At 43.6% G+C, this 26,391-nt stretch overlaps 1 protein-coding gene and 1 long non-coding RNA gene across 4 annotated transcripts in view; one reads left to right on the forward strand and one right to left on the reverse strand.

The window, feature by feature from the left end:
- LOC115837516 overlaps positions 1-20,488 on the forward strand; it is a 35,483-nt gene extending 14,995 nt beyond the window's left edge. The window contains exons 3-4 of the long non-coding RNA XR_004032532.1: positions 13,715-13,937; positions 19,200-20,488. This is a non-coding gene — a long non-coding RNA (uncharacterized LOC115837516). The remainder of the gene's footprint in view (positions 1-13,714; positions 13,938-19,199) is intronic.
- The window catches only part of CD101 (CD101 molecule), a 34,775-nt gene continuing 17,715 nt past the window's right edge, over positions 9,332-26,391 (reverse strand). For 2 of the 3 annotated variants that reach the window (XM_004089974.2, XM_004089973.3), the window contains exons 7-10: positions 24,007-24,417; positions 20,066-20,461; positions 11,922-12,196; positions 9,332-9,860 (exon numbers count right to left, since the gene is read on the reverse strand). In XM_004089974.2, coding sequence (XP_004090022.2) covers positions 11,955-12,196; positions 20,066-20,461; positions 24,007-24,417 — 1,049 coding nt within the window. In that variant the 3' untranslated portion in view covers positions 9,332-9,860; positions 11,922-11,954. Of the gene's footprint in view, positions 9,892-11,921; positions 12,197-20,065; positions 20,462-24,006; positions 24,418-26,391 lie in introns of all 3 variants that reach the window. The other variant, XM_003268042.4, reaches the window with a different exon arrangement.

A 26,391-nucleotide genomic window follows, 5' to 3' on the forward strand; every position in this document is an offset into this window, starting at 1 on the left:
CATTAGATTTCTAATTGCTCCATATTCTTACCAGTGTTGCTATTGTCAGTCTTTTATATTTTCTATCCTGGTATATGAATAAAGTTATCTCACTGTTTTAATTTGCATTTTTCTCATGAGTAATGACATTGAACATCTTTCATATGCTGTGGCCATGGAGCCTGTACCACTCATATCTCCTTTCAAGGGAGCCTGCTGCAAAGAGCATAGCTAATTGACAACCTCCAGCATCCAGATCTTCAAATATTTATGCTAAGGCCACATTTCCCCTGGGCTGCACCCTGCCAAGGACTAAGCATGGCAGAGCTACTAGAGCTGGGCAATGTTTGCCTCATGGAGTACTTCTTCAATAAGCAACCTTTGCTCAGAGACTCCTTATCAGCTTGACCCAGATTATCTCAGAACTGCTGTGCAATCTGAAGCTCTTCTTATATAATCCTCCTTCCTTCCCTGTTTCCTTTCACAGAAGTCAGACCTGCAGGACATTCAAGGGCTTTTCCCCTCTTCTACTCCATCCCCTTTTTTCTTCACTGGCATTGCCTCCAGTAGATCCCTTTCATGTCTAAACTTGACATGTGCTTCTCAAAGCACCTGAACTAACGATATGCTTATTGGCGATTCTGAGATCCATGTTCAAGTCTTTTTCTTTTTCAAACCATATTTAAATCTTTTGGCCATTTTTTTTAATTGAGTTATGTGCTTCTCATCTTTTAAAATTGATTTATAAAAGTTTGGTATATATTCTGGATATAAGCATTTGTCAGATATGTTTTATGAATATCATTCTCCCAGTCTGTGAAGTAATTACTATTTTTGGAGACAGAGTCTCTCTCTGTCACCCATACTGGAATGCAGTAGCATGATGACAGCTCACTGCAGCCTTTACCTTCTGGGCTCAAGCAATCCTCCCATGTCAGTCTCCCAAGTAGCTGGACTGCTGGAACACACTACCAAGCCTGGCTTTTAAATTTTTTTAAATTTTTTTTGGTAGAAATGATGTCTCACTATGTTACCCAGGCTTGTCTTGAACCGCTGGGCTCAAGTGATCCTCCCACCTTAGCCTCCCACAGTGCTGGGATTACAAGCAGGAGCCACAATGTCCAGCCATCACTTTCTTAATATTGTCTTTTAATGAACAAAAAGTTAATTTTAATGATGTCCAATTTTTCTATTTTTTTCTCTTATCCTATAACATGAGGTAGATGTCAAGGTTTGTTTCCCCCCATATGAGTATCCAGTTCCTCTAGCACCATGTATTAGAAAGACCATCCTTTCCCCACTATAGTAGCACCTATAATGGAAATGTGTCTGTGTATATGTATTTCTAAACTCTATTCTGCTTCTTAAGTTTCCTTGTTTACTTGTGCACCTATTCCACATGGTCTTAATTATTATAGTTTGTAGAATGTTCTGGACTCTGAGAATATAATTCCTACAAGTTTTGATTCTTAAATATTGTTTTGTCAATTCTAGATAATTTGCATTTCCATTTAACACTAAATGAGCTTGTCAATTTCTAAAAAACACTTGAGATTTGCATTATGATTCCATTAAACCACAGTTTCTCAACCTGACACTATTGAAATTTGGGGCCAGACAATTCTTTGTTGTTGGGGAGAGCCGCTGTGCTGTTTATTGTAGGATGTTCAGTACTAGACCTGGTCTTCACTCACTGGATGCCAGTAGCACTTCCCAAGTTGTAAAGACATGCCAAAATGTCTCCATAAATTGCCAGATGTCCTCTGGGAGCAAAATTGCCACTCCCTCCCCATGGATAACAACTGCATCAAATCTATAGATCAACTTGGAGAAAACTGACAACTTAATGATATTGAACCTTCCAATCCATGAAAATGGAATTTCTCTTTATTTACTTAGGTCTTCTTTATCTCAGCAAAGTATTGTAATTTTCAATGTAGAGTTTTTGCACATGTTTTGTTAAGTTTATTCCAATGCATTTGATATTTTCTATTAAATGTAATTTTCAAATTAATTTTTCAATTTTTGATTTTTAATATACAAAAATTAGTGCATTTTTGCTCATTTTTGATCAACATGTTCACCCATGTATTCAGCAACCTTGTTTAGAGACACTTTTGGATTTTCTACAGATATAATCAAGTCACCTGCAAATAAAGAGTTTAACTTCTGTTCTATTCCTTTTACCTTATACTTATTTGTCTTGTTTTTCTGCATTGGCTAGGACCTCCAGTATAATATTCAACAGACATAGTGATAGTTGATGTTATCATCTTATTGCTAACTATGGGGGAAATAATTTAATATTCCACCATTAAGTATGATATACTTTATCAATTTTAGAAAATTCCCCTCTATTACTAGTTTACTGAGAAATATTATTAAGAATAAGTGTTAAGGCTGGGCATGGTGGCTCATGCCTATAATCCCAACACTTTGGGAGGCCAAGACAGGTGGACCACTTGAGGCTAGGAGTTTGAGACCAGCCTGGCCAACATGGCAAAATCCCATCTCTACTAAAAATATGAATGTTAGCCAGGCGTGGTGACACACACCTGTAATCCCAGCTACTCAGGCACAAGAATCCTCTCTGGAACCCAGGAGGCAAAGGTTGCAGTGAGCCAAGATCATGCTACTGCACTACAGCCTGGGTGACGGGTGACAGAGCAAGAGTCTGTTTCAAAAAAAAAAAAAAAACCAGAAGTGTTGAATGTTATTAAATTCTTTTTTTCTCGATCTGTTGAGATGATCAAGTGTTAATATAGTGATTTACATAGATTGAATTTTAAATATTAAACCAACCTTGCATTCCCTGTAAGAAATCATGCTCAGTAGTAAATTGTTATTAAATCATGATTGGTTGTGATTTAATGTATTACTGCAGACTATTGTGGATGGGCAAAGATTTCTTGAACAATACATAAAAACATAACATTCACCTAATTTATGTTATGGATACCAATACAGTGGGGAAAGAATGCTTTTTTTAAAAATATGGTACTGGAGCAATGGGATAATCATATGGAGCAAATTAAACTGTGATCTTTTTTTTTTTTTTCAATGATAATAACTCAATCCTCTATTTGACAAAGAAGAAGGAGAAGGAAGAGGAAGAAAAAGTGGGATAAAGGATCAGAAAGGGAGGAAAATAGAAAAAATTAGAGTATGACTCCAGGGTAGACCTGTTTTGTTGTTGCTGGGTTGGTTGGTTGGTTTGTCTGTTGTATTTTTCATATGTTTCGCCATGTTGGCCAGGCTGGTCTCAAACTCCTGGCCTCAAGTGATCAACCCGCCTCGGCCTCCCAGAGTTCTGGGACTACAGGCATGAGCCACCACGTCCAGCCCCCACATTGCGTCTGGCCTCCATGATAGACCTCCCAGACAGGGCGGCCGGGCAGAGGCGCTCCTCACTTCCCAGACGGGGCGGCCGGGCAGAGGCGCTCCTCACTTCCCAGACGGGGCGGCCGGGCAGAGACGCTCCTCACTTCCCAGATGGGGTGGCCGGGCACAGGCGCTCCTCACATCCCAGACTGGGCGGCCAGGCAGAGGCGCTCCTCACTTCCCAGATCGGGCATCCGGGCAGAGGCCCTCCTCACCCCCCATACGGGGCGGCCGGGCAGAGGCGCTCCTCACATCCCAGACAGGGCGGCCAGGCAGAGGCGCTCACTTCCTAGATGGGGCGTCTGGGCAGAGGCCCTCCTCACCTCCCATACGGGGCGGACGGGCAGAGGCGCTCCTCACATCCCAGATGATGGGCGGCCAGGCAGAGACGTTCCCCACCTCCCAGACGGGGCGGCGGGCGGGCAGAGGCTGCAATCCCAGCATCCTGGGAGGCCAAGGCAGGCGGCTGGGAGGTAGAGGCTGCAGCGAGCCAAGACCACGCCACCGCACTCCAGCCCGGGCAACACCGAGCACCGAGTGAGCGAGACTCCGTCTGCAGTCCCAGCACCTCGGGAGGTCGAGGCGGGCAGACCACTGGAGGTCAGGAGTTGGAGACCAGCCTGGCCAACATGGCGAAACCCCGCCTTCAGCCAAAGGACAAAAAGCCAGGCAGCGGTGGTGGCGCGCGCCCGCAATCCCAGGCAGCCCGCAGGTGGAGGCAGGAGAATCACGGGAGCCGGAGGCAGGGAGTCTGCAGCCAGCCGACTACACTCCAGCCTGGGCAACGGAGGGAGGAAAAGAGGAAGGAAGGACGGAAGAAAGGAAGGAAGGGAGGGAGGGAAAACCGTGATCTTTATCTTACCTTTATAATGTGGTAAAATATATAACATAAAATTTACCATTTTAACCATTTTTATGTGTTCATCTCAGTGGTATTAAGTTCAATCACATTGCTGTGCAGCCATCACCACAATCCAGCTCCAGAAGTTTTTTCATCTTCCCAAATTAAAGCTCTGTAACTCATTAAACAATCATTCCCTATCACCCCTCCCTCAGGCCCAGCAACAACTATTCCAGTTTCTGTCTCTATAAATTGGACTGGTTTAGGTACCTCATATAAGTAGAACCATATAGCATTTGTCGTTTTGTGACTGGCTCATTCACTTAGCATAATATCTTCAAGGTTCATCCATGTCAGTAACGTGTCAGAATTTATTTTCTTATTAAAGATGACTAATGTTGTATTATTTTTCATATACCATATTTTCTTTATCCATCCATTTATCCAATGATGCACACTGGCTTTCTTTCACCCACCTTTGTCTTTTGTGAATAATGCTGCTATGAACAGGGGTATACAAATATCTCTTCATGCCCCTACTTTCAATTATTCTGGGTATATACCCAGAAGTAAAATTTCTGGCTCATATGGCAATTCGATTTTTAATTTTTGAGGAAGTGCCATTCTGTTTTCCACAGCAGCTGCACCATTTTACATTCCCATCAGCAGTGCACGAGAATTCTACCTCACATTTTATACAAAAATTACTTCATATAAAAATCAATTTGACATGTATTTTAGACCTATATTTAAAATGGTAAGACAATGAAGCTTTTAGAAGAAACCATAGGCCGATAACTCACAATTTTAAGATATAGGCATAACCTTCAGATGCTATTTTGGTGGCAGAGTTTTAGCATTTATTGATGGCTTTAGGATGTGATGCAGGGATTATAATGAACATAATTCCACCCCTAAAACTGTTTTGATTACCTTGCACGATGTCTTATATCTTATGTTGAACTTAAGTGCCTTTCAATAGATATTCATGCTCCAATTGCTCTAATCTTCATCCCTCCCTAAGGATTTTCGCCAGACTGATACTTTCTCTTCATTTACGTACCTTAGATGCTGAAACATCTAAGTTTATGATCCCTGGTCTATAGTATTATTGTACCCAAATAACTATTACTGATATATGTTTTGATTAGAAACTCACTGCATATATATACATATGCGTGTCATCAAAGAACATTTATTGCTATTGTCATAGTATATATTTGTTTTATTGGCCTGAGCCTCTCAATAATGACTGTTATCATGAGGAAAATGTTGAAAACCCCTCACACTGAAGAAGTACCTATGTAAATAATAAAAGGCAAAAGGTAGCAGGCTTTAAACTTGCACCAGTGGCATAGGGTAGCTTCCATATTACTTTGTCTTTCCAATGTATTTGTGTGTCAAGTGTGCACATCAGGCCACCAAGAAACACCTCCCAGCAGAGTGTGGTTTTGGGAGACAGGACCCAAGATAAGATTATGGGAGCTCAAAATCTTATAATTACCAAAGGGCATGAGATGGGCTAGGGAGCTTTCTGAGATCTTGGTTTGCATCACAACTCTCTATATGAACATGATCCAGCCCAGAAAATGCAAACGAAAGACCAAACAGTATTGATTTTCCCTGGTATCTTATGTGGACACCCTTAGTAATAAACACACATTGAAGTCAATTGAGTGGGATGAACAGGATCACAAAAAAGGAGAAATTTTCCAAATGAAAGACACAAAATCAGGGGCATGTTTGGTAGAGACCTGGGGAGTCATTACCTGGCAAGTAATTTGGTGTGGCTGGAGCACAAGGTACCCAGAAAGGGACTAGGGTGAGATAAGTCCACCAAGAATCCTATTATCGAAAAGCCAATTTAAAATGGAAGCACACACCCTCTCGGTGCCCTTGCCAATGTGACCTTATAGGAGTAATAAATTTGGATTTTCCTGTGCTGGTTATTTATAACATAGAAACTTCTTAATCACTGTCCTCATCCAATATAGTCTCTCGTCTCGGTAAATGGTTTAATGTGATAATTATGCTTCAACTCAAAACGTCTCTATTTGGCAGTCAGAGCTGGTTCAGAAGGAGCCTTGGATTAAGAGACAATATGGTAGAAACTCCAAATTTCTAATAAGTAAATTAAATGTAAAGGAGAATAAATTTTAAAAAATGGAAAGCCAGTTAATATAACAAATGGATGGAACTGTCTTATCTCTACACTTATCAGTAGAAAACCAGGCTAACATTTATTAGACACAAGAAGAGTCTGATAATGTGTCATTGTGTTTAACAAACATATACAAGCTACCTCTATGAGCTTGATAAGATACTTGAAACTTTCTGGTAATTTTTTTCTGTACTCAAAATGCTCACAATATTGGTGTTATAGCCATTACACAAATTAAGAGAGTGAAGATGGTTTTCCAGCTGGCTTCCCTGCCTCACCTTCGTACCACTGCCATCCTCACTCCAACCCCACCTATCATCTATGCTGTTGCTTTTCTATTCTCCTTCCCTACTACATTACATTCACTGGCTCACTATTGTCCACCACATGAAGTCCAAGATATTATGCATGTTCAAGATCTGTTCTTCTGTCCTTCCCCAACCCCAGAACTTTGCTCTACTTTTCCAGATTTATCTCCCATTGCTTCCCTTCATAGATCTGACACTTAACCCAAAGCTATTGTATGCACTGCACTTTTCATGGGGCTTCCTCTGTCCAGACCTCTGCTTAACCCTTCTCCTGTCAAAATATTTTCTTATTTTTAAAGCCTAGTTCAACTTACATCTTCTTTATGAAGTTGTCTCTGATTTCTAAATGCCTGTAGCACTTTATTAGGAGTAAAAATTAATAGCCAGTGTGGCAGAAGTCCCACCTGAGCCTACAGGGAATGCAGATTTCTCAGGCTCTGTCTGCCAAGTGGCACAGCTCCCCAACAGCACAGTTGCATAACCTTCCTGCTGGAGGAAAAGAGGACCTGTGATGAGGAGGTTAGTGCAGAGGCTGCTGGGAACGGGCAATGGGAAATGGAGAGAATAGCATGAAGTCTCTCCCAGACTGGCTGCAGACTTGCTGGTGTCTGGACTCTATGGAGAAAGGACATACTGGGCAAATGCTAATGGAACAGTTTTCACAAGAGAATCTTTAGAGACACAGGGGTGCAAACAATCTTGAATTTGTATCCTTACAGAAGAGTGTAATGTAAAGACAGAAAGAGAATGAGTCCCTTTTCATTGCTTATCACTGAACACCACTCAGCTTGGCATCTCATGTGCTCCGGCACGCCAGCTGCAGTGGGAGCCTGCAGAGCCCAGCAGAGCTGCAGGGAACCACATGGGAATGGACTTGCTTGTGAGCTCATGTGAATTCACAGAATCTGGGCCAGATGTGGTGGTGTGTACCTGTAGTCCAAGCTACTTGGGAGGCTCTTGCAGAAGGATTACTTGAGCTCAGGAGCTCAATGCCAGCTCGAGCAATCTAGTGAGACCTCATCTCTTTAAAAAAAAAATTCCCAGAGTTTTGGGAAATCCCCCAGAAATATATAAAGGACACTGTAGATGGCCAAGACCCTGTGTAAATATTCTGGGGGGGAAAGCCTGTAGAATTTGGATTACTATTGATTACATTTTATTTATGTACATGGACAGGTTAAGTCCTAGAAAAACTTGGGTTAATGCTGACATTCATTTATGACTTGATATGGTTTTAAAACTTATCTTCATTGATGTATCTGATTTGATCACCATAACAACCACTCAGAGTGGCTATTATTATATCCAGATTTTCCCCCATAGCAATGGATTTGAGCATATTTTTTGTGTTTATTGTGGAAAGAGTCCAGGACTTGTCAGCAGACCTAAATTTGAGCTTTTACTCTTCTGCATATGGCTGGGTGATCCTGGATAAATCCCAACCTCTCTGAGCTTTAATTCCTTACCTGTAGGACAGGAATAACAATTCCTTTTGTATAGAGATGCTGTAAAATTCTGAGATAATGAAAAAATCCTGTACGATTGTAAGAAATCATTACGGCACATGACTTTATACCATTACATTCATCTTCTGCCATAAATCGTTTTTTTCTATACATCTCAATGCAATAAAAATAATTAACAGAGCAACCATGCCTTAATCATCCCTGTGTCAGCTTATCTTGCACAGAGTAGGTACTCAGTATGATGGTGTGAAATGTTGCAGGGTGATAAGCTTCCCATCTATGCATGAGGCTGGTACAGCGGAGTCAAACTTCAGAATGGCTGGGACTAGATGCCAATCCTGAAAACCTAAGATTATTTATTAGATTAATCAGATATATATATAAGAGATTCAGATATCAGAGATCGCGCCACTGCACTCCAGCCTGGGTGACAGAGCAAGACTCCGTCTCAAAAAAAAAAAAAAAAAACAAACAAAAAGAGATTCAGATATAAGAGGTCAAATCAGTTTCCCAGGGACATAATACATGGCTAAGAGAGACAGAACATTAAAGGACAGCAGGGCTGGCAAATGTTTTCTGTAAAGGGCCAGAATAATAAACATTTTAGGCAATGTAGGTCCTATGGTCTCTGTGGCAACTACACAACTTTGCCATTTTTATCGTGAAAGCAGCCACAGACAGTATGTAAGCGAATGGGAGTGACCATATTCCAATATATTATATTTTAAAGAACAAACAGATGGTGGGCTGCATTTGGCCCATAGACCCTGGTTGATCAACTCCTAAGACAGAGGCTTGTCCTTTTGCCAAGGAGGATTTATAACACAAAAAGCCAAAAGTAAAACCAGGTGGTGGCATGAAATGGAAAAGCTGAAATCAATGAGTAAAAGTAAAGCTCTCCACTAAGTTTCAAAAACCAAAAGTAAACAAGTGTGTAATTGGAGAGAGAAGAGGTTTCACATAAAATGTCTGCTGAACTGGATCAGGACAAATTTTATTCTGTAAGTTTAAAAGGAAGAAAATACTGTGGGGGTGTTTTAGTTTTGGAGGGTTTTAGTTGCCTGTGGGACAAAGAGTGCCATGTAGCTCCTTAGACTATCAAAGGTGCTCTAAGTTCCATTAATGAAAGCAGAGCATCCAGGACAAACAAGGTGAGCATCCCAGGGGGATGGGGCTGTGTCTGAGTCACCACAGGTCCCCTTGCTCCTAGCACAGGGCCTGACATTCAGCAGGTACCCACTGGGAACTCATACTTCCCATGCTGTGCTCCGGCCAGAACAGTTTCATATTTGAGGGTCTCTGTTCCCTGAAAAAAACCAGGGTTTGTTTGCCTGGCGAGTAACAAATAACTCTCCGCAAGAACATGAGTTTTGATCAAAAGGAGTTTTTTTTTTTTTTTTTTTTTACTTGTCACAAGCAAGGAGAGCGCCGGGAATATTCTCCAAAGCAGTGTCTCTGAAGGAAAGTGACAGGAGGGTTTTATGGGGTGATGGAGAGGGGAGAGAGTGCATCGGTGCATATAGGGGAGGGGTCCCAGTGGCGCAGCTGCAGTGAGTCATCCTGCCAGCACATAGGTCACATGTTACGATCATGAAGCTATAGCTCCCTCTGGGGTAGTGACTTCAGGATGGTAATGAGGGAAGTTCACTCGGGTTCATCTGGAAGTTGCCGGGGTCTGTCAGGAGCTGGTTCCAGCTGACTAGGTCACCACATTCCACACGGGGCTTAGGAAGAAACAGGCAGCAAGGCAGGAAGCTGTAAAACAAGCCGATTGCTCAAGTTGGTTAAATGTCTACTTTCCCAGGAGACCCTCCCTGTCTGCTTACATCTCCTCTGTGCTATCTCTGTGCTGGATTCAAAGGGGAAGAGGTGTTTGAGCTAGAAGCTGAAGGAGGTGTCCATGTGAGGAGAGAGGAGGGATGGGGTGAAGAGTGCTCCCGCAGAGGGCTGCGACAGAGTCCATCCAAGATTCTCTGCCCAGGCTTGCTTCTGCTCTCTTTCCCTTTGAATTAAAATACAGGTTTCTAAAAACTAGGGGCAGGGGGTCATCACACTTTCTAAGAGTCCTCTGCTGGGCGTGGTGGCTCACGCCTGTAATCCCAGCACTTTGGGAGGCTGAGGCGGGCGGATCATGAGGTCAGGAGATCGAGACCATCCTGGCTAACATGGTGAAACCCCGTCTCTACTAAAAATAAAAAAAAAAATTAGCTGGGCATGGTGGCGGGCGCCTGTAGTCTCAGCAACTCGGGAGGCTGAGGCAGGAGAATGGCATGAACCCGGGAGGCAGAGGTTGCAGTGAGCCGAGATGGCGCCACTCCACTCCAGCCTGGGCAACAGAGCGAGAATTCATCTCAAAAAAAAAAAAAAAAAAAAATCTTCATTTCAGCTTTGTTGTTTGTAAAAATATGCCCCCTTACCTGGGTGACAAGAAACAAATGTGCTGACATGTTTAAGGAAAGATTTGGAGTATTTTAAATCAGGCTATGAAGTGATATGAGTTTAAGGAACTGGTAGGTCCATAGTAGGAGTGCTCATAGCCACCAATAATCCCCTTAGGAAGGAACTAATTATGTTTGGAGAGGACGTGTGTACCTGATCAAATAATTAAAACTAAATTGCTCTCCTTGGAAATGCAAATTAACGAGTGTTAAAGCAACTCGGTTGGTCACATAGATAATAAATAGATGTGTTTTCTCAAGTCTGTTAGGTGGCACTGATTGATTTCCAATTCTGGCCACAATAGGGCCTAAGTGGCTTTTGAAACAAAGATGAGGGGACTGCAGGCCCAGTGGGGACAGCTGTTGAAAGCTTTAAGCCATTACACCCCACCCCCACCAGCTTTTTGGGACTGAGAATAGGAGACCTTGAGGAACCAGACTTGACCTACTGCTGCCCCTAAACCCCAGCCCTGCAGGCATATGAGGGAACGGTGGCACTGTCAACCCCGCTCCTCCAGACAATACCTTCCCTACCACCCAGTGCTGTCAGGTCAAAGAAAATAAGGCACTGGCTGAGCACCAGGAGCCAGATGGACCTTTTGGTGGGGGTATGGAGGTGTAGGGGGAAGCAGGGGTACGAGGCCTTGGGCTGACTGGAGTACTGTTACATGAGTTTTTAAAAAGTTTTTGCTCAGCAATTACTTAATAAAAAGTCTTATCAAACAATAAACAAAAAGCCCCAAATTCAGGTTACAAATGTTTTATCATTTTGTCAAAGAACCTATATTAGTTAAGCACCTATTACACAGAGCTTGCTCTTAAGTGGGCCTTTGTAGGTGGGCTGGGAGAAGAAAATTGAATTTCTGCCTTGAAGGAAGTTACATTCTTGTTGGGGGGACAGATTTTAGGTAAACAAAGAGCATGTTCCCAATTCCTTTTTCCTTGCTGGCATCAGGCCCTTTCCTACACCTCTCATCTGGAGGAAAATGATTACCTAGAGCAGGTGTGACAAGTGACATAAGAGGGAGAGAGAAGCCCCACCAGGGCATTGCTGTAGGATCTCATTTAGCCCTCCAGAGGCTGTGTGAGGGAGCCTCCTATCTCCTTGCAGCCCAGGGACCTGAACCTTCAAGAGATGTAGGATAATGATGCTATCTGGTTCCAAGGGGGGATGCAAGAGGTGGATGAGGTAAGACACAAAGGAACACCTAACAGTGCGTAGAACCAATAAGCACTCAGTGAATGCTCCCTCTGATTCCTAGGTAACTTGCCCAAGGCCGCAGACATAGTTGAGGACAGAACCAGGATTCATTCACACCCTGGTTAGCCCAATTAAAAAGCCCCCACCTTTCCTTCCTGGCTGCAGGTGCCTCTTGGGATTCAGTTGCCTTCATCTTCCTCCTCGTCTTCCCTCCTATTTGCGGTCACACCTCCAGCCTCTTTCAAGTCCACCCAGAGAGCCTTTTCTTTCTGTGTGCTGGAATGCAGTGTTGACAATTTCCTGGCCTTCCAGTATAAGCAGAGGAGGGAGGTGAGCAGAAGCAGGAGCAGGACGAAGGGGCAGATGAACAGGAAATAGAGTAAAGGGGCCGAGGAGCAGATCCTGGAAGGAAGTGTGGGCTCTGCAATGAAGGGAGAAACAGAGAGTAATTCATCTCCAACTTATTTGTACTAGTCAATTACAAACACTCCTGGGATTTATTGTTATAGGCAAGTATATGTAAAAATAATGGGGCCAAATAGCAGTGGGCCCCTGAAATCATGAGGAGCACAGGACAGAGCACTGGGGGAAGAGAGCTCCTGGAACAGGCTCTTCTAACACAACACGCCCTTGCCCTGCAATTTCCGACCACTGGAGGTTCCAATGACCTACTTAAAACTAACAGCCAAAATGAAAAACAAAACAAAAAAGAAAACCTCTCCTTTAATCTTCTTTCCTCAGAAAAGATATCTATAATTCAACCCTCATTCTCAACAGTGTTGCCAGTCCTGAATTTTTAACTGAGTTATTCCCACTGCTGCTCCTCCAACACACAGGCACACACTCTTTCTCACACACACATACACACTCTGCCCTGCACTCTGCACTGTCCTTATAAAACAATCGCACCCACAATGAGGAGCCCCTTCCCCCGCTGACCCAAGCCTGGCCCTCCCCGTGGGTCTCCTCCTTCCCCAGCCCCCTCCCTCCCACTCCTTTCCTGTGTTGCTCTGGCTGTGGCCACCACCTGACGTGCTCCATACATCTGAGCCTCTAGGTCCTTCTGGCCTAGCTCCATCACACTTCCTACTCTCTCAGCTCTTCCTACCTTGCTGCAGGCACAGTTCTTCTCTTCCATCCCGTTCTCGCTCAGCCCTTTGTTTAGGCCTCTTTAATTCCCTTTTACTCGTCTCCTTTGTTCATTATAGTTACTTGAGTATGTCTGATAGTGCCATTTGTTTCTATATCCCCTACAGTGCCTAGCACATGTGCTTCGTAACTTTTGCTGATCTGAATTAAATTGGATTGACTGCAACCACATGGGCAAAAGATACTATATAAAGGCATGCTGAAGCATATGATCATCCCGCAGCTGCAGTCCGCCGGGAAGCACTATCAGCAGATACACACGCGGAGCACGCACAAGCAGCCCCAAAGTGGCTCCTGGCCACACAGCCAGGAAAGCAAAGGCCCAGAGGACTGCAAACACCACAGGTTTCAGGAAACAGTCTATTGAAGCAGAAAGACACATGCTTAAAGAGACCAATTACTAAATGTAGTCTTCCAATTACATTTATTTATGACATGATATCTGAAATCAGGGCTGTTCTGAAATAAATATTCAATGCTAATAGTAGCTGTGCTTTTACTGGAAAATTGTAATGACATAAGCAATTTCTTCTTCAAAGGTTAAGCTACAGGATTCATGGGATTATGGATGCTTAGAGATGAAAAGAGGTTTAGAGTCATTTTGACCAACCTCCTGCTGCAAGAATTCCATTTTTGGCATTGCTGATGAATCTTACATGTTAAAGAACATCTCTTTGATGGAAGTCAAGAAAGAATCTAGACATTCGCTCACCTCCTGCACTGTGAGCTCCTTGAGGGTAGGGCCTGTGTCTTGTGTGTCTTTTTATCTTCCTCAACTCTTTGTTCACAGGGTCTCAATGGAGCCTGATGAATGAATCAATTGCATGAGTACATTCCACACATGGGAACCCAGGGATGGCTGCCATCATGCTACACAAAGTACAGATCATCACTGAACATTAGGCTGGCAGCTCTGAATGGGGCTGGCAAAGAGCAGCAGAGGTTCATGGCCTGGATTTTCTCTGATCTCATTTGTATCCTTCATCCTAAATTTAGTTTTGTTTTTTGAAATGGTGAGCAATGATAAAGTTAGGTTTTGAATTCTTTACCATCCCTCTGCTCCATATCCTATCTGACCCCTCTTCCAATGATCCCGCTTGACTACAGTTATTCTCCCCTGGTCTTATCTGAGTACATTTGAAGGCCCGTGGCTAGAAGGAAGCATAGACTGCAATGATGCAAGTGAATGGAGCCATGGAGTCCAGGTATTATAAACACTGGTTGTGGGCATTTGTGCAGAGTAGTGAATGAGCACCTACTGTGTTTCAAAGAGAGCTGAGTTCAAATCCTCAATCTTCAATGTGCTGTTATTGACATTGGATAAGTTACTTATCCTCTCTTAATCATTAGTTTCCTCATCAACCAAATAGGGATAACAATGTCTAGAGCTGTGATGAGATAATGTATAATAAAGCATCTAATGAAGTGCCTAAAGCATTTGTGGAGTCAGCAAGCAATAAGTATTAGCTAGAATGCTGCTGAGAAAGCTAAGAAATCACAGGAAACCTTCTCCCAAGAGAAGAGACAGAGAACAGGGCTGGAGCCTATGATTACATAGGAGGCTCTGGCTTCCTTTTCTACTCATGGGAGGCAGAGAATTGTGAGATGAGAGTCCACAGTACCAGGTATTACAGTTGCTAGAACGGTGGGGTAATGATGGCAAGATGGGGCCACTACACAGGAGGTGGAAATAAATCTGCTACTCTGCTTTTCAGCATGAAGGAACAGCCAGAGGGCTTGGCTATCTTGGTGGGGAAGTGGCTGCTCAGCTTAATGCAATCTGCCATCAAAAGATGGCAAGGTGTGCCCCTTACCATGCTGAAGTGGCCAACAGCTAGCAACTGTTAGTGCCTGTGCTGCTAAATCACCTCTCCTGGGAGGGCAGTGTTTGCTCTGGATCCCACAGTCACCATTTCCCACCATCTGCCTCTCACCCACATCTGGATTAGAATTAGTGACATTCAAACCATTAAAGTTTGGCATTTTGAATCAATCTGAGTAAGTGCCCAACACTCAAAGTACAAGGCCTTCAAAACAAAGCCAAAAATGTAATGAGAGCACTTCATCATGAGGCTTAGTTTAGAATGCGCTTCCACCCACAGCCAAGCACAGCAAAAGGAGCACTCCTTTTTGATATTTCCTCAGAGACACTGACTTCAGAAAAAAAGAGGTGTGAGATAAAGAGGGGGCTGCCAACTCTTCCCCACTACCCAACCCTAAACATGCAGCCATGTGGGAGTTGGCTCTTGCCAAGAAATAAAAGTAGGGTAAGGTAACCTGATAACAAGTGCATCCCAGAATAAGTGAATCACTGACAGCATCCTGTTTCAACCCAACTGAAGACTTGCCTGCTCATTCTTTCATTAAGCATTTGTTGAATGCCATGTGCCAGGCCTTGCTGGAGGCACTGGGAAGCACAGGTAAGTAGCTTGGCATCTCCAAAAACTTCAGTGTGGTAGAGACACACAGCTCCTTCAAGAATCCACTTCCTTACCTTCCCTTCTCCCCCTTTCCCTTTCTCTCTTTTTCTTTCTTTCTTTTTCTTTCTCTTTCTTTTTCTTTCTTTTCTCTTTCTTTCTTTCTCTTCCTTCTTTCTTTCTGTCTTCTTTCTTCTTTCTGTCTTCTTTCTTCTTTCTTTCTTTTTCTCTCTGTCTCTTTCTCTCTCTTTCTATCTCTCTCTCTCTTTTGTTTTGTTTTTGTTTTTGTTTTTGTTTTTTGACAGTGTCTTGCTCTGTCATCCAGACTGGAGCAAAGTGGCATGATCATGGCTTACTGCAGCCTTGACCTCCAAACTCAAGCAATCCTCCCATCTCAGCCTTTTGAGTAGCAGGTACTACAGGTGTGCATCAACCATGTGTCTAATTTTTAAATTTTTTGTAGAGACAGGGGTCTCAAACTCCTGGGCTCAAGTAATCCTCCCGCCTCAGCCTCCCAAAGTGCTGGGATTACAGATGGGAGCCATCACATCTGGCCCAAGGATCTACTCTCTAAATAGACCTTTACCCAAATAAAAGCTGGGAAATAGTAACGAGTACCACACTACTATAAATAATCCAGTTCCCAGGAAGGCTTATAGCCTGGCCTATCAATTAATCACAGACAATTCTCTAGAATAAGACATTTATGTCTAGGGTCTAAGGGTAAGGTAAAAAGACTGAGGAAGCTGTTGTCCCTGCCGTGGCTTAGTCACTGGTAAGGAAATAAGATAGAGAAGAAAAAGCAAGGTCCATTCTCCGAGAAAATGTCTCTTAACTTTCCTGCCTTCACTTGAGCCACATGCTCTACAGTCCTATTGTGTGGCCCTAAAACCAGCCCAAGCTGGGATAGCCAGATAGAGAGCATGGAAAACCATCTGATAAGTGACCATAGGTAGCATATTATGTTTGAACTGGATGTTGATAACACATAGACCTGGTACTCAACAGGAGTGCAATTACACAGTGATTCAGTAAACATTTAAGCATCCCCTATGTGCCAGGCACTGTGCTGGTGCTACTAATGAGACACTCATCATCTTTGCCTATAGTATAGTCTAGCAGTGTGACAGATGTTAAACAGGTAACTGCAGGTGTGGGGGCTAAAAGATTAAGGGAAGTCTCTGAGGCAGTGGCATTAAGTTGCTGGGTGAAGGATGAGAGTGTTGACCAGGGAAAGATGGCATGGAGGAGCATTCCAGGAAGGAGATGGTGCATGCATGGTGAGATGTTGGACTGACAGTCATATCTACTCTTCTATTAATCTTCCTTCCTTCCTTTTCTTTCTTCCTCTTTCTTTCTTTCTTTTTCTTTCTCTTTCTTTCTTTCTTCTTTCTCTTTCTTTCTTTCTTCTTTCTCTTTCTTTCTTCTTTCTCTTTCTTTCTTTCTTTTCTTTCTTTCTTTTTCTTTTTTTCAGATGTTGGACTGTCAGTCGTATCTACTCACTCTTTCTTTCTTTCTTTCTTTCTTTCTTTCTTTCATCTTTCTGATGTTGGACTGTCAGTTGTATCCACTCTTCTATTAACCTACCTTCCTTCCTTTCTCTCTCTCTTTCTTTTCTTTCTGCTGGCTTTCTCCCCTCTAAAACATAAATGTGCTCAAATCTGCATCATCTTCAAACCAAAACAGCAAAAAAGCAAAACTAAAACACTTTCACTTTTTTTTGACAACTTTTGCCATTTTATTGTCTTCTCTCTTCCCCTTGACATCAAAGCTCTTGAAAGAGCAATCTGCATTGATGTGCCCACTCTCCCCTCAACTTGCTGCAGTCTGACTTCCCTGATAACGTTTCTGTAATTGTCCCATAATGTCAAATCCAATGGATACTTTCCCACTGTTATCTTAATCAACCTCTTTGCAAGAGCTGAGTCTGTCGACTCTCCTCACCCTCTTGATGCCCTCTCTGCCTTTAGTGTCTGTGGTACCAGCAAATCCTGATTCCCTTCCCAGCTCTCCATCACTTCTCTCAGTCTCCTTCACAGGCTCTCCACTCCCTGAGAAATGGCAGTTTATCCCAGAGCGCCACCCTTGGGCATCATTATTGGCTACCAATGGATGACTTCTATTCTACAACTCTGGTGCAGATCCCATTTGGCAGTCTTGATGTCTATTGGACAGATCTTTATCAATAACTCACAGGTACTCTGAACTCAGTTCCAGCCCAACTTATTCAAAACTGAACTAATCTTCCCCTCCAAACCCCTCTCATATATTACCTTGCTTGGTAAATGACCCCACTATCCATCTAAGCTAGAATCCAAATGTTAATCCTTAATTCTCTTTTTCTGCTCCTTTGCCCTCTATATACAATGAATCAGCCTCTAAATCCTGAAGATTACACCTCCTAATACCTAATGCCTGTTCTTTTCTTAGTCGTCGTGGGTACTGCCTTAGCTCAGGCCTTCATCTTTCCCCAGCTGGGCTTCCACAATTTCATATACTACCTGCACTGTACTGTGGGCCTCCCCTCCAATTCATTTATTTTATTTTATTTATTTATTTATTTTGAGACAGAGTTTTGCTCTTGTTGCCCAGGCTGGAGTGCAATGGCATGATCTCAGCTCACCGCAACCTTCCCCTCCTGGGTTCAAGCGATTCTCCTGCCTCAGCCTCCCGAGTAGCTGGGATTACAGGCATGCGCCACCATGCCTGGCTGATTTTTTGTATTTTTAGTACAGACAGGGTTTCTCCATGTTGGTCAGGCTGGTCTCAAACTCCCAACGTCAGGTGATCCGCCCGCCTCGGCCTCCCAAAGTGCTAGGATTACAGGTGTGAGCCACTGCGCCCGGCCTCCAATTCATTTTAATGTGGGAACTTTCTAAAAGGAAAATCTGATCATGTGACTCCCCTGCTTAAACTTTTTCAATGACACTCCATCACTGTCATGATAAAGTTCTTCCTTCTTAGCTTCATACTGTAGACACATTTGGGATCTATCTGTCCCTTTCCCACCTCACTGGTCTCATTTCTTGCCACTGTACCAGAGACTGCAGTTCCTGCCATTCTCAATGACCAGGAGTTCCCCGAATATAACATGAAATTTTACATCTTATTATCATCTTGCATACTCTTTCATGTTCCTAAAATATGTTTCTTCCTTTTCATGAGCCCCAGACTCTGGGGAACCTTCCCAGATCATCTCCCTACCTAGCCCTGCACCCCAGCCCTGCCTCTGTTGTTCCCGTAGTCTACTGGAAATACTTCTTTGATGACACCTATTATGTTGGACTTGATTTCTCCCACTGGATTCCAAGCTCGGTGGGAACAGACTCTGTCATGTACGCTTTTGTGCCCTCAGAACCTCATATAGTTATTTATTAAACAAGTGTCATTATTTTGTCACATAGATGTACACATGTAGGTATTTGTATACCTGTGTGTATATGTATGTGCAGCGTGTTTGGAGGCATAAGGGGAAAAGGAGATTACATTTGCTGAACACTGACAATGTGCCAGGCCCTGTACTGGATACTTGATACATATTTATATTGTGATCTTCATTTTATAGAAAGCTGAGGCTCACAGCAAGTAATCAGAGTATGATTTCATAGCTGGTATTGGTGGTAGAGCTGTGATTTGAGCCTAGGCTGGTCTGATTCCAGGCCCTGGGATTTTTTATCACCCCACACTGCCTCCCTGACTACCAGGAAGGAACAGCCAGGTGGAGGAGCCCAGATGGTACATTACAGGGATTTCCTTGGAAATCCTCAACATTAATTACCCTCAAAACCCTCAGTTTGTCATGGCAAAGGTTTTCTGAAGAATACAAAGGCCACTCAATTTTTAATGTTTTCTTTCCAGGTTTATCTTTTAAAAACCATATACCTGTTTTACAAGGATCTCACAAAGATTAACAATATGTATGCTATGAAGGATCCCATCTGCCTCAGAGAAGATACACTTTTCATCACAGACTGTATGAAAAGTTCTTATCTATTTATTCTACTGCAAAAACTGCCGATTCTACAGAACCTATTAATTCCACTGGGAAGACATGTACGGAATGTGCTCATGAGTATGGGACTTCCTGTAATTGTTGGAAAGAAGAAAAAGGCTGATGTAAAAAACATTTTGGCCTGGCACTCAGGAGAAAACTTCTGCTGAGGAATGAACAGGGAAAAACAATGATGGACCACCTCAAGGAACAAATTGGATAGCTTCGACTTTCCCTCTGGAAGCCCTGCTGGGCTGGGATGCACCTATCCCTACTTCTTAGATGTTCCCATATGTTCTCAACAGCATTCTGTCCCTCCTGAGGAGTGTCACTAAAGCTAGCTGGTCTCTTAGGATTGTTACCTTTATTGATGATTTTCCCATTATGCTTCCTGGTGTCTGGCACCAAGACCACACCCCTACTTCTCCAATGGCCCTTTCCCTCAGTAAGCTTAGCTTATTGCTCACCTCCCACCTTCTCCCTGAACCCCAGCAGAAAGACATGGACCTGTCAGATGCTCCTGATATTTAAGTGTCTATGCCAAAATCTCATGTGGACCTTGTTTGTTCAAATGAGTTACTACTGAGAGAGATGGCAAAGTCATCTTCTTTAGGGAACCTGAAAATTGTCTTCAGTCTGAAGAAAGAGCAAAAGATAGGTGAGAAGGACAGCATAAGAGGAGAGCCATGTATTCTCCTGACCATGAGCTCATGGTAGATAAACCCCTAGTTACCTGAAGGCAGCACTGTGAGCGCCATCCGCTGTGACTCATCAGATGCTTGATTAATCCACTTGCTTGGGTGTCCATGGAGCTGCCACTCTGCCACCCTACACCAGTACATTCCTGCATCCTCCATCTCCACCTGATGAAGCTTCAGGACAAAGTCTGTAGGGGATGAACGGTAACAGTGCAGGTGCCTCCTGAGCCCCTCTTCCCCATACTCCAGCAAGCCATCATGTTGCAAGTGCACCAGCATTTTACTTCCAGAGTTTTCTCTGTTCCAGTACCACATCACAGAATACAGAGTGGCCGGGCTGCCTACACTCTCCAGGCGGCAGTGGATGGCCACTTCTCTGTGCTCGGTCACATTTTCGGTCCAGTACACTTTGGAGACACGTACCTTACTTCCTAGAAAATAAAATGGCAGTAGATTAGAGAATGCAGACTTTCAGATTGTATACCACCTCTGAAAAATCTAGTTCTCACTGGGAAGATCTTATATTCTTTAGACATCAGTGCATTCATTTTATTTTTTTTTTATTATTTTTATTTTTTGAGACAGAGTCTTGCTCTGTCACCCAGGCTGGAGTGCAGTGGCATGCTCTCAGCTCACTGCAACCACTGCCTCCTGGGTTCAAGCAATTCTCCTGCCTCAGCCTCCCAAGTGGCTGGGATTACAGGCGTGTGCCACCATGCCCAGCTGATTTTTGTATTTTCAGTAGAGACAGGGTTTCACCATCTTGGCCAGGTTGCTCTTGAGCTCCTGGCTTCAAGTGATCTGCCCACCTCAGCCTCCCAAAGTGTTGGGATTACAGGCATGAGCCACCACGTCCAGCCACATTCATTTTAATTCTTGTCCTTGGTCGCTGTTTTTCTCTCACATTTGCCAGGACATTCTCTGCTAGGAATCAAACCAGCCTCTTTCTTTCTTTAGCCCAACTGCTTGCTTGCTGGACCCTGCCACTGAAAACTACACAGCTTCTGCAGGGCCCTCTGCCTGCTGCTTTTACTTATCCTTGATTCACTCCTCCTCTACTTCCCAAAGTGGTCGTTCACAACTTTTAGCAGCTCCCTCAAGCCATGTATTCCACCAGTACCCCTCATTCTTAGCAAATTACTCTCCTTCCATACGCCCAGATATTATCTTGGGTGTAAACGCAGAGAGAGAGGAGGCCATCCAAGAGACTGAACATTTTGATGCAAGTGTTAGAAAGCCATCCATGGGAGCTATTTAGATGATTGGATTAGACTAAGTTTTAAAGAGATTTTGACATTTACTTTTTTTCCCCTTGCTAACCAGCAGGTGAGGATTTAGAATGACAGCCAAAGTAGTTACAAACAAAATAAATTATAGTGTGCCTTACATTTTCAATTCCACTACAAACACATTTATTTATTTATTTATTTATTTATTTATTTATTTATTTACTTTTATTCTATTTATTTATTTTTTTTGAGACAGAGTCTTGCTCTGCCACCCAGGCTGGAGTGCAGTGGCATGATCTTGGCTCACCGCAACCTCTGCCTCCCGGGTTCAAGCGATTATCCTGCCTCAGCCTCCTGAGCAGTTGGGATTACAGGCATGGGCCACCATGCCTGACTAATTTTTGTATTTTGAGTAGAGACGGGGTTTCACCGTGTTGGCCAGGCTGGTCTCGAACTCCTGACCTCAGGTGATCCACCTGCCTTGGCCTCCCAAAGTGCTGGGATTATAGGCATGAGCCTATGTGCCTGACTCAAACACATTTATTAATCTGTCTTTAAGAGAATAATTCTGTCTGATCTCGGACTCTTTCTTAGTTACCATTTTTACTCTCTCCTTTCCTTCATGGAGCAGCATGTGGAATATTAGCACGTGGAATACTGTTGCTGTTTCCTTGCCTCAAATTACTTCCTACTTTATTGTGATCTGGCTTCCAATCACATCACTCTACTTGGCCAGGGCCCAATTTCTCAGTTCAAGGGACCCTCTAGTCCTTTTCTGTCCTCTGTGTGGTTTTTGTTACTGGACTCCATTTTCTCCTTGAAATTGACTTCTTTTCTTCCAACCTCAGAGAAAATATCCCGCTTACAACTCTGGCCAGTCATTTTCAGCATCTTTCTGGGGCCTCTTGGTTAACTTGTTCCCTAACTGACGTGCACAACTGGAAGTCCACAGCCACGCCAAGCCCACAGGTATGTTCTGCTTGACAATTGCAGTATTTTAAAAGAACTGGGCTGGGCGCAGTGGCTCATGCCTGTAATCCCAGCACTTTGGGAGGCCAAGGCAGGTGGATCACCTGAGGTCAGGAGTTTGAGACCAGCCTGGCCAACATGGTGAAACCCCGTCTCTACTAAAATTACAAAAATTAGCCAGGCATGGTGGCGCACGCCTGTAGTCCCAGCTACTGTGGAGGCTGAGGCAGGAGAATTGCTTGAACCTGGGAGGTAGAGGTTGCAGTGAGCCAAGATCATACCACTGACTCTAGCCTGAGCGACAGAGCGAGACTCTGTCTAAAAAAAAAAAAAAAAAAAAAGAAGTGAATTAGTTGTGGACATTCTCAAACTGGGAGATGTCACCAAAAAAGATTTTAGGCATCTCTAGATATGCAAAAAGATCTGACAACACAACACGGAGCCCACATTTCTACATGGGAAGCACTTGAGCTAAGCAGCGGCTGCCTCCTGAAGAGGGCCATGTACATGCGGTCAAGAGTTTGGCATGGATGACTGGGAGACAGAATGCCAATCACACAGATGGGAAATGCAGAAGTACAAATGAGCATGGTGAGATGGCAGAGATGCTAAGTGCAATTTAGGGCATGCTGAGTATGGGGGCATCCAAGTAGAAATGTACAACAGGCAGTTGGGTATGAAGCTTGGAGCTCAGGAGATCAGGGCTAAGCACAAAATCTCAGAGTCATCATCTAGAAGGTGGTAGTCGAAACCAGGGCAGTGTTTAAGAAATTCTGAGGAAAGCAGAGAATAAGAAGCAAAACAGGCCCAGGATCTATCCCTGAGGAACACACACATTTAGCAGGAGAAGAAGGGGCTTGAAGAACATACAGAAGGGAAGCCAGAGGGCAGGAAGAGACCCCAAACCAAGCTGCTGTTTTGCCCATGTTGTCCCACCAGACTGGGAGCTCCTTAAGGGCCAGGGCTGTACCTTCTTTATCTTTGTATTCCATTGCCTAATACATAGTAATGCTCAATTATCATCTAATTTTTTTTAATGTTACCTTGAAAATAGTATTTTAAGCACCAAATTAGATAAACTTCTCTGCATTGTGCTGTTGGATCTTGGCCAGTTCCCGAAACTTGGCTGTGACATTCATTTAATTTTAATCAACACTAGAGGTGACCTAACCTATGCTGAGAGACCTAATCAACCCTGCCCACATTTAGACAGCGGCACTCTTAGACCATTGCGGAACTTCCACTACATTTTTAAAGATCTCCTGAGGAAGAGGAGACTCCCTCAGTAAGCCATTCCAACAGTTAACTACTCTTATTTGCCTTATGTTTAGGCAGCTAAATGTTGAGAAGCAATTTCTCCACACATCCCCATAGAGTTGTACAGTTTCTGTTCACAGTGGGAGAAATATGCTTCGTATTACTCTTTCTCTGCCAAATTACAGTAGAGCCCCACTGGAATGACACAGCTTGTTATTATAGAGATCTGGAGATACGATACCCTGGGTAGCTGCACAGACCAGGCTGCCAGGCTGAGAAGCAAACCAATCAAAGGGATCTTGCTCTTACCTCAGCTCCCCAAAACTTCAGACTGAATCGCCTTAAGTGACCTCCCCTCCTTTGGTGGACTACCCGGTCCTGCAGTCATGTGTAGGTAGATGCTGTTCCTATGACTTTAGGTCATATTTTTACTTCCACATAATCACTCCATAGAACAGCTGCCCAAGAGAAAACAGCCGTCCAACAGACAGACATTGTGAGGATACACTCGCAAGGTTTACCTGTGGGCTTGAGTTTCAATTCTGTTAGTCCTGACTTCTTTTCTCCAAGCTTGTACCAAGTGCCATTTGTAGACAGGAGCCATTCCTCCACAACACAGCGATATTTGCCTTGATCGCTGTCTTCCACATTCAGAATGTGCAGCTGAAATAAGTCTTGGGAAACCTTCTCAGTATGAAATTTTTGTTTTCTCTGTGGGGTGTGAAACTCATCCCCAGTTTTTATAACATTGGTTTGGTCCATCTCCAGGATCTTTAACCAGGAGGCATTAGTGGAAATAGGAGAAAAATACCAAATAATGGCTAACTGAAGGTTTCCATTGGACCGGGACAAGATGCTACATTCTATATCAGTGTTGGAGTTGATGGAGAGCTCTTGGACTTGACTCCTTGAATTCACTTTTAGCTTGCTCTCTAAATTTAAAAAATGGAAACAGTTACTTTGCTACAAAATAGAAAGTTAAGGTAGTAGAGACATTAGAGGTCAAGTATGACACTGCATCCTCCCACCATCATATGGGTGAACTCCTTCTACAGTAGCCCCACTCACTGCACATCCAGCTTTTGAACAACATCACTAGCTGACAAGGCAGCCCATTTCATCTTTGGACAGCTCTGCCCCTCCAGAATGCTTTCTGATATCAAGTTGAACTTCATCTCTTCATAACTTCCATCCACTAGTCCTAGTGCTACCTGTGCTTGGTAGGGGTGGTGTGGCAGAGGGAGTGTCACACAGACAAGCCCAGTATCTCTCTTCCACAGGACACTGCTTCAGTATTTAAGCACAAGCATCTCTTCTGTCATATTTCACGTATCAGATTGGAAGAAAGTGGCCCTATTAATGCTGTGTTTGTGTGTTTACTATGCAGAGTACTTCTGGATTCACAATTTCCAAACTCTAGTTGTATCTGCCTTCAAACGCGAGTAAACAAAAGGAAGTTGTACATGAGTGATTAAAACTGTGTGTGTCTTTGCAGCCACTTAACTGTGGGAACATTGTATAGATATGGAGCCAACTAATCTTTGACCCCAGCAGCTTTTCTGCTTTGTCAGAAAGGTGAGTGACAATCCTTGTTCCCAAATCTTCTTCTAACGTCTTGCTCACATCACCCACTCTACTTTTGTAACTGCTTATTGATGCTGCCCGTAGGTCCCTTTACTCTTCCTTCAACAAACATTTATGAAGTACACACTATATTATGTGCCAGACTGTTCCAGGCCCTGTGGATATCTTCCCTCAGTGGCTCACACTCTAGAGGGAGACAACTGCAGGGACAGAGGCTTAGAGATGGTGCCAAGTGCCATTTGTAGACAAAGAGCCATTCTACCACAGCACAGTGATATTTGCCCTGATCACTGTCTTCCACATTTAGAATGTGCAGCTGAAATAACTCTTGAGAAACCTTTCTCAAGTGTGAAATTTTTGGTTGTTTTGTTTTGTTTGAGATGGAGTCTTGCTCTGTCGCCCAGGTTGGAGTGCAGTGGCATGATCTTGGCTCACTGCAACCTCCACTTCCTGTGCTCAAGTGATTTTCGTACCTCAGCCTCCTGAGTAGCTGGGACTACAGGTGCACGCCACCACGCCTGGCTAATTTGTGCATTTTCAGTAGAGATGGGGTTTCACTACGTTGGCCAGGCTGGTCTCAAACTCCTGACCTCAGGTGATCTGCCCGCCTTGGCCTCCCAAAGTGTGGGATTACAGGCGTGAGCCACCACGCCTGGCCTCAGTGTAAAATTTTTGTTCCTCATGTCCCTCATGTAAGACAGAGGTATGTAGAAGTGCCTATCTGAGCACAGCAGGGTCTCCTAGCCCAAATACGGGAGTGAGGGGAGACTTCCTGGAGGAGATAATTCTGAGCTGAGTCTTAAGGGTTTATAGGAATTATTCTGATGGAGAAGAGGTTAAGGATTTCCACACAAAAGATGCAACTTGACCAAAGACTTTGAAAGTGAGAGGGAACATGGACTATTGAGGAGCTGCCAGTAATTCAGTGTGGCTGAAGCTCAAATTCACGGTGGAAAGTTGAAGGAGATGATGCTGGAAAGACACAAATGTACCAGATGATAAAGGACCTTGCATGTCACACTATGGGAGTTTAGATACAAGGTGAACATAAGAGTTGTGATGACTCAGGTTTTCAACTTGGATCACTGGTGGGGAGCGGGGACATAAAGGGCAATGTAGAAGAAAGAGCTTTGGATGATAATGGTGGGTTTATGTTTTGACATAATGAGTGCAGGCATGTCTTGGAGACAGCTGGATATATGAGTCTGGAGATCAGAAGAGAAATTGGTCAAGATAATGAATTTGGGAGTTGCGAACACACAGCTTGTATCCACGGGTAGGGACGAGTCCACTGCAGGAGAGCGTATAGAATGAAAAGAGAA

The sequence above is a fragment of the Nomascus leucogenys genome, chromosome 12 (genome assembly GCF_006542625.1).
Source record: "Nomascus leucogenys isolate Asia chromosome 12, Asia_NLE_v1, whole genome shotgun sequence".
Lineage (NCBI taxonomy): Eukaryota > Metazoa > Chordata > Mammalia > Primates > Hylobatidae > Nomascus > Nomascus leucogenys.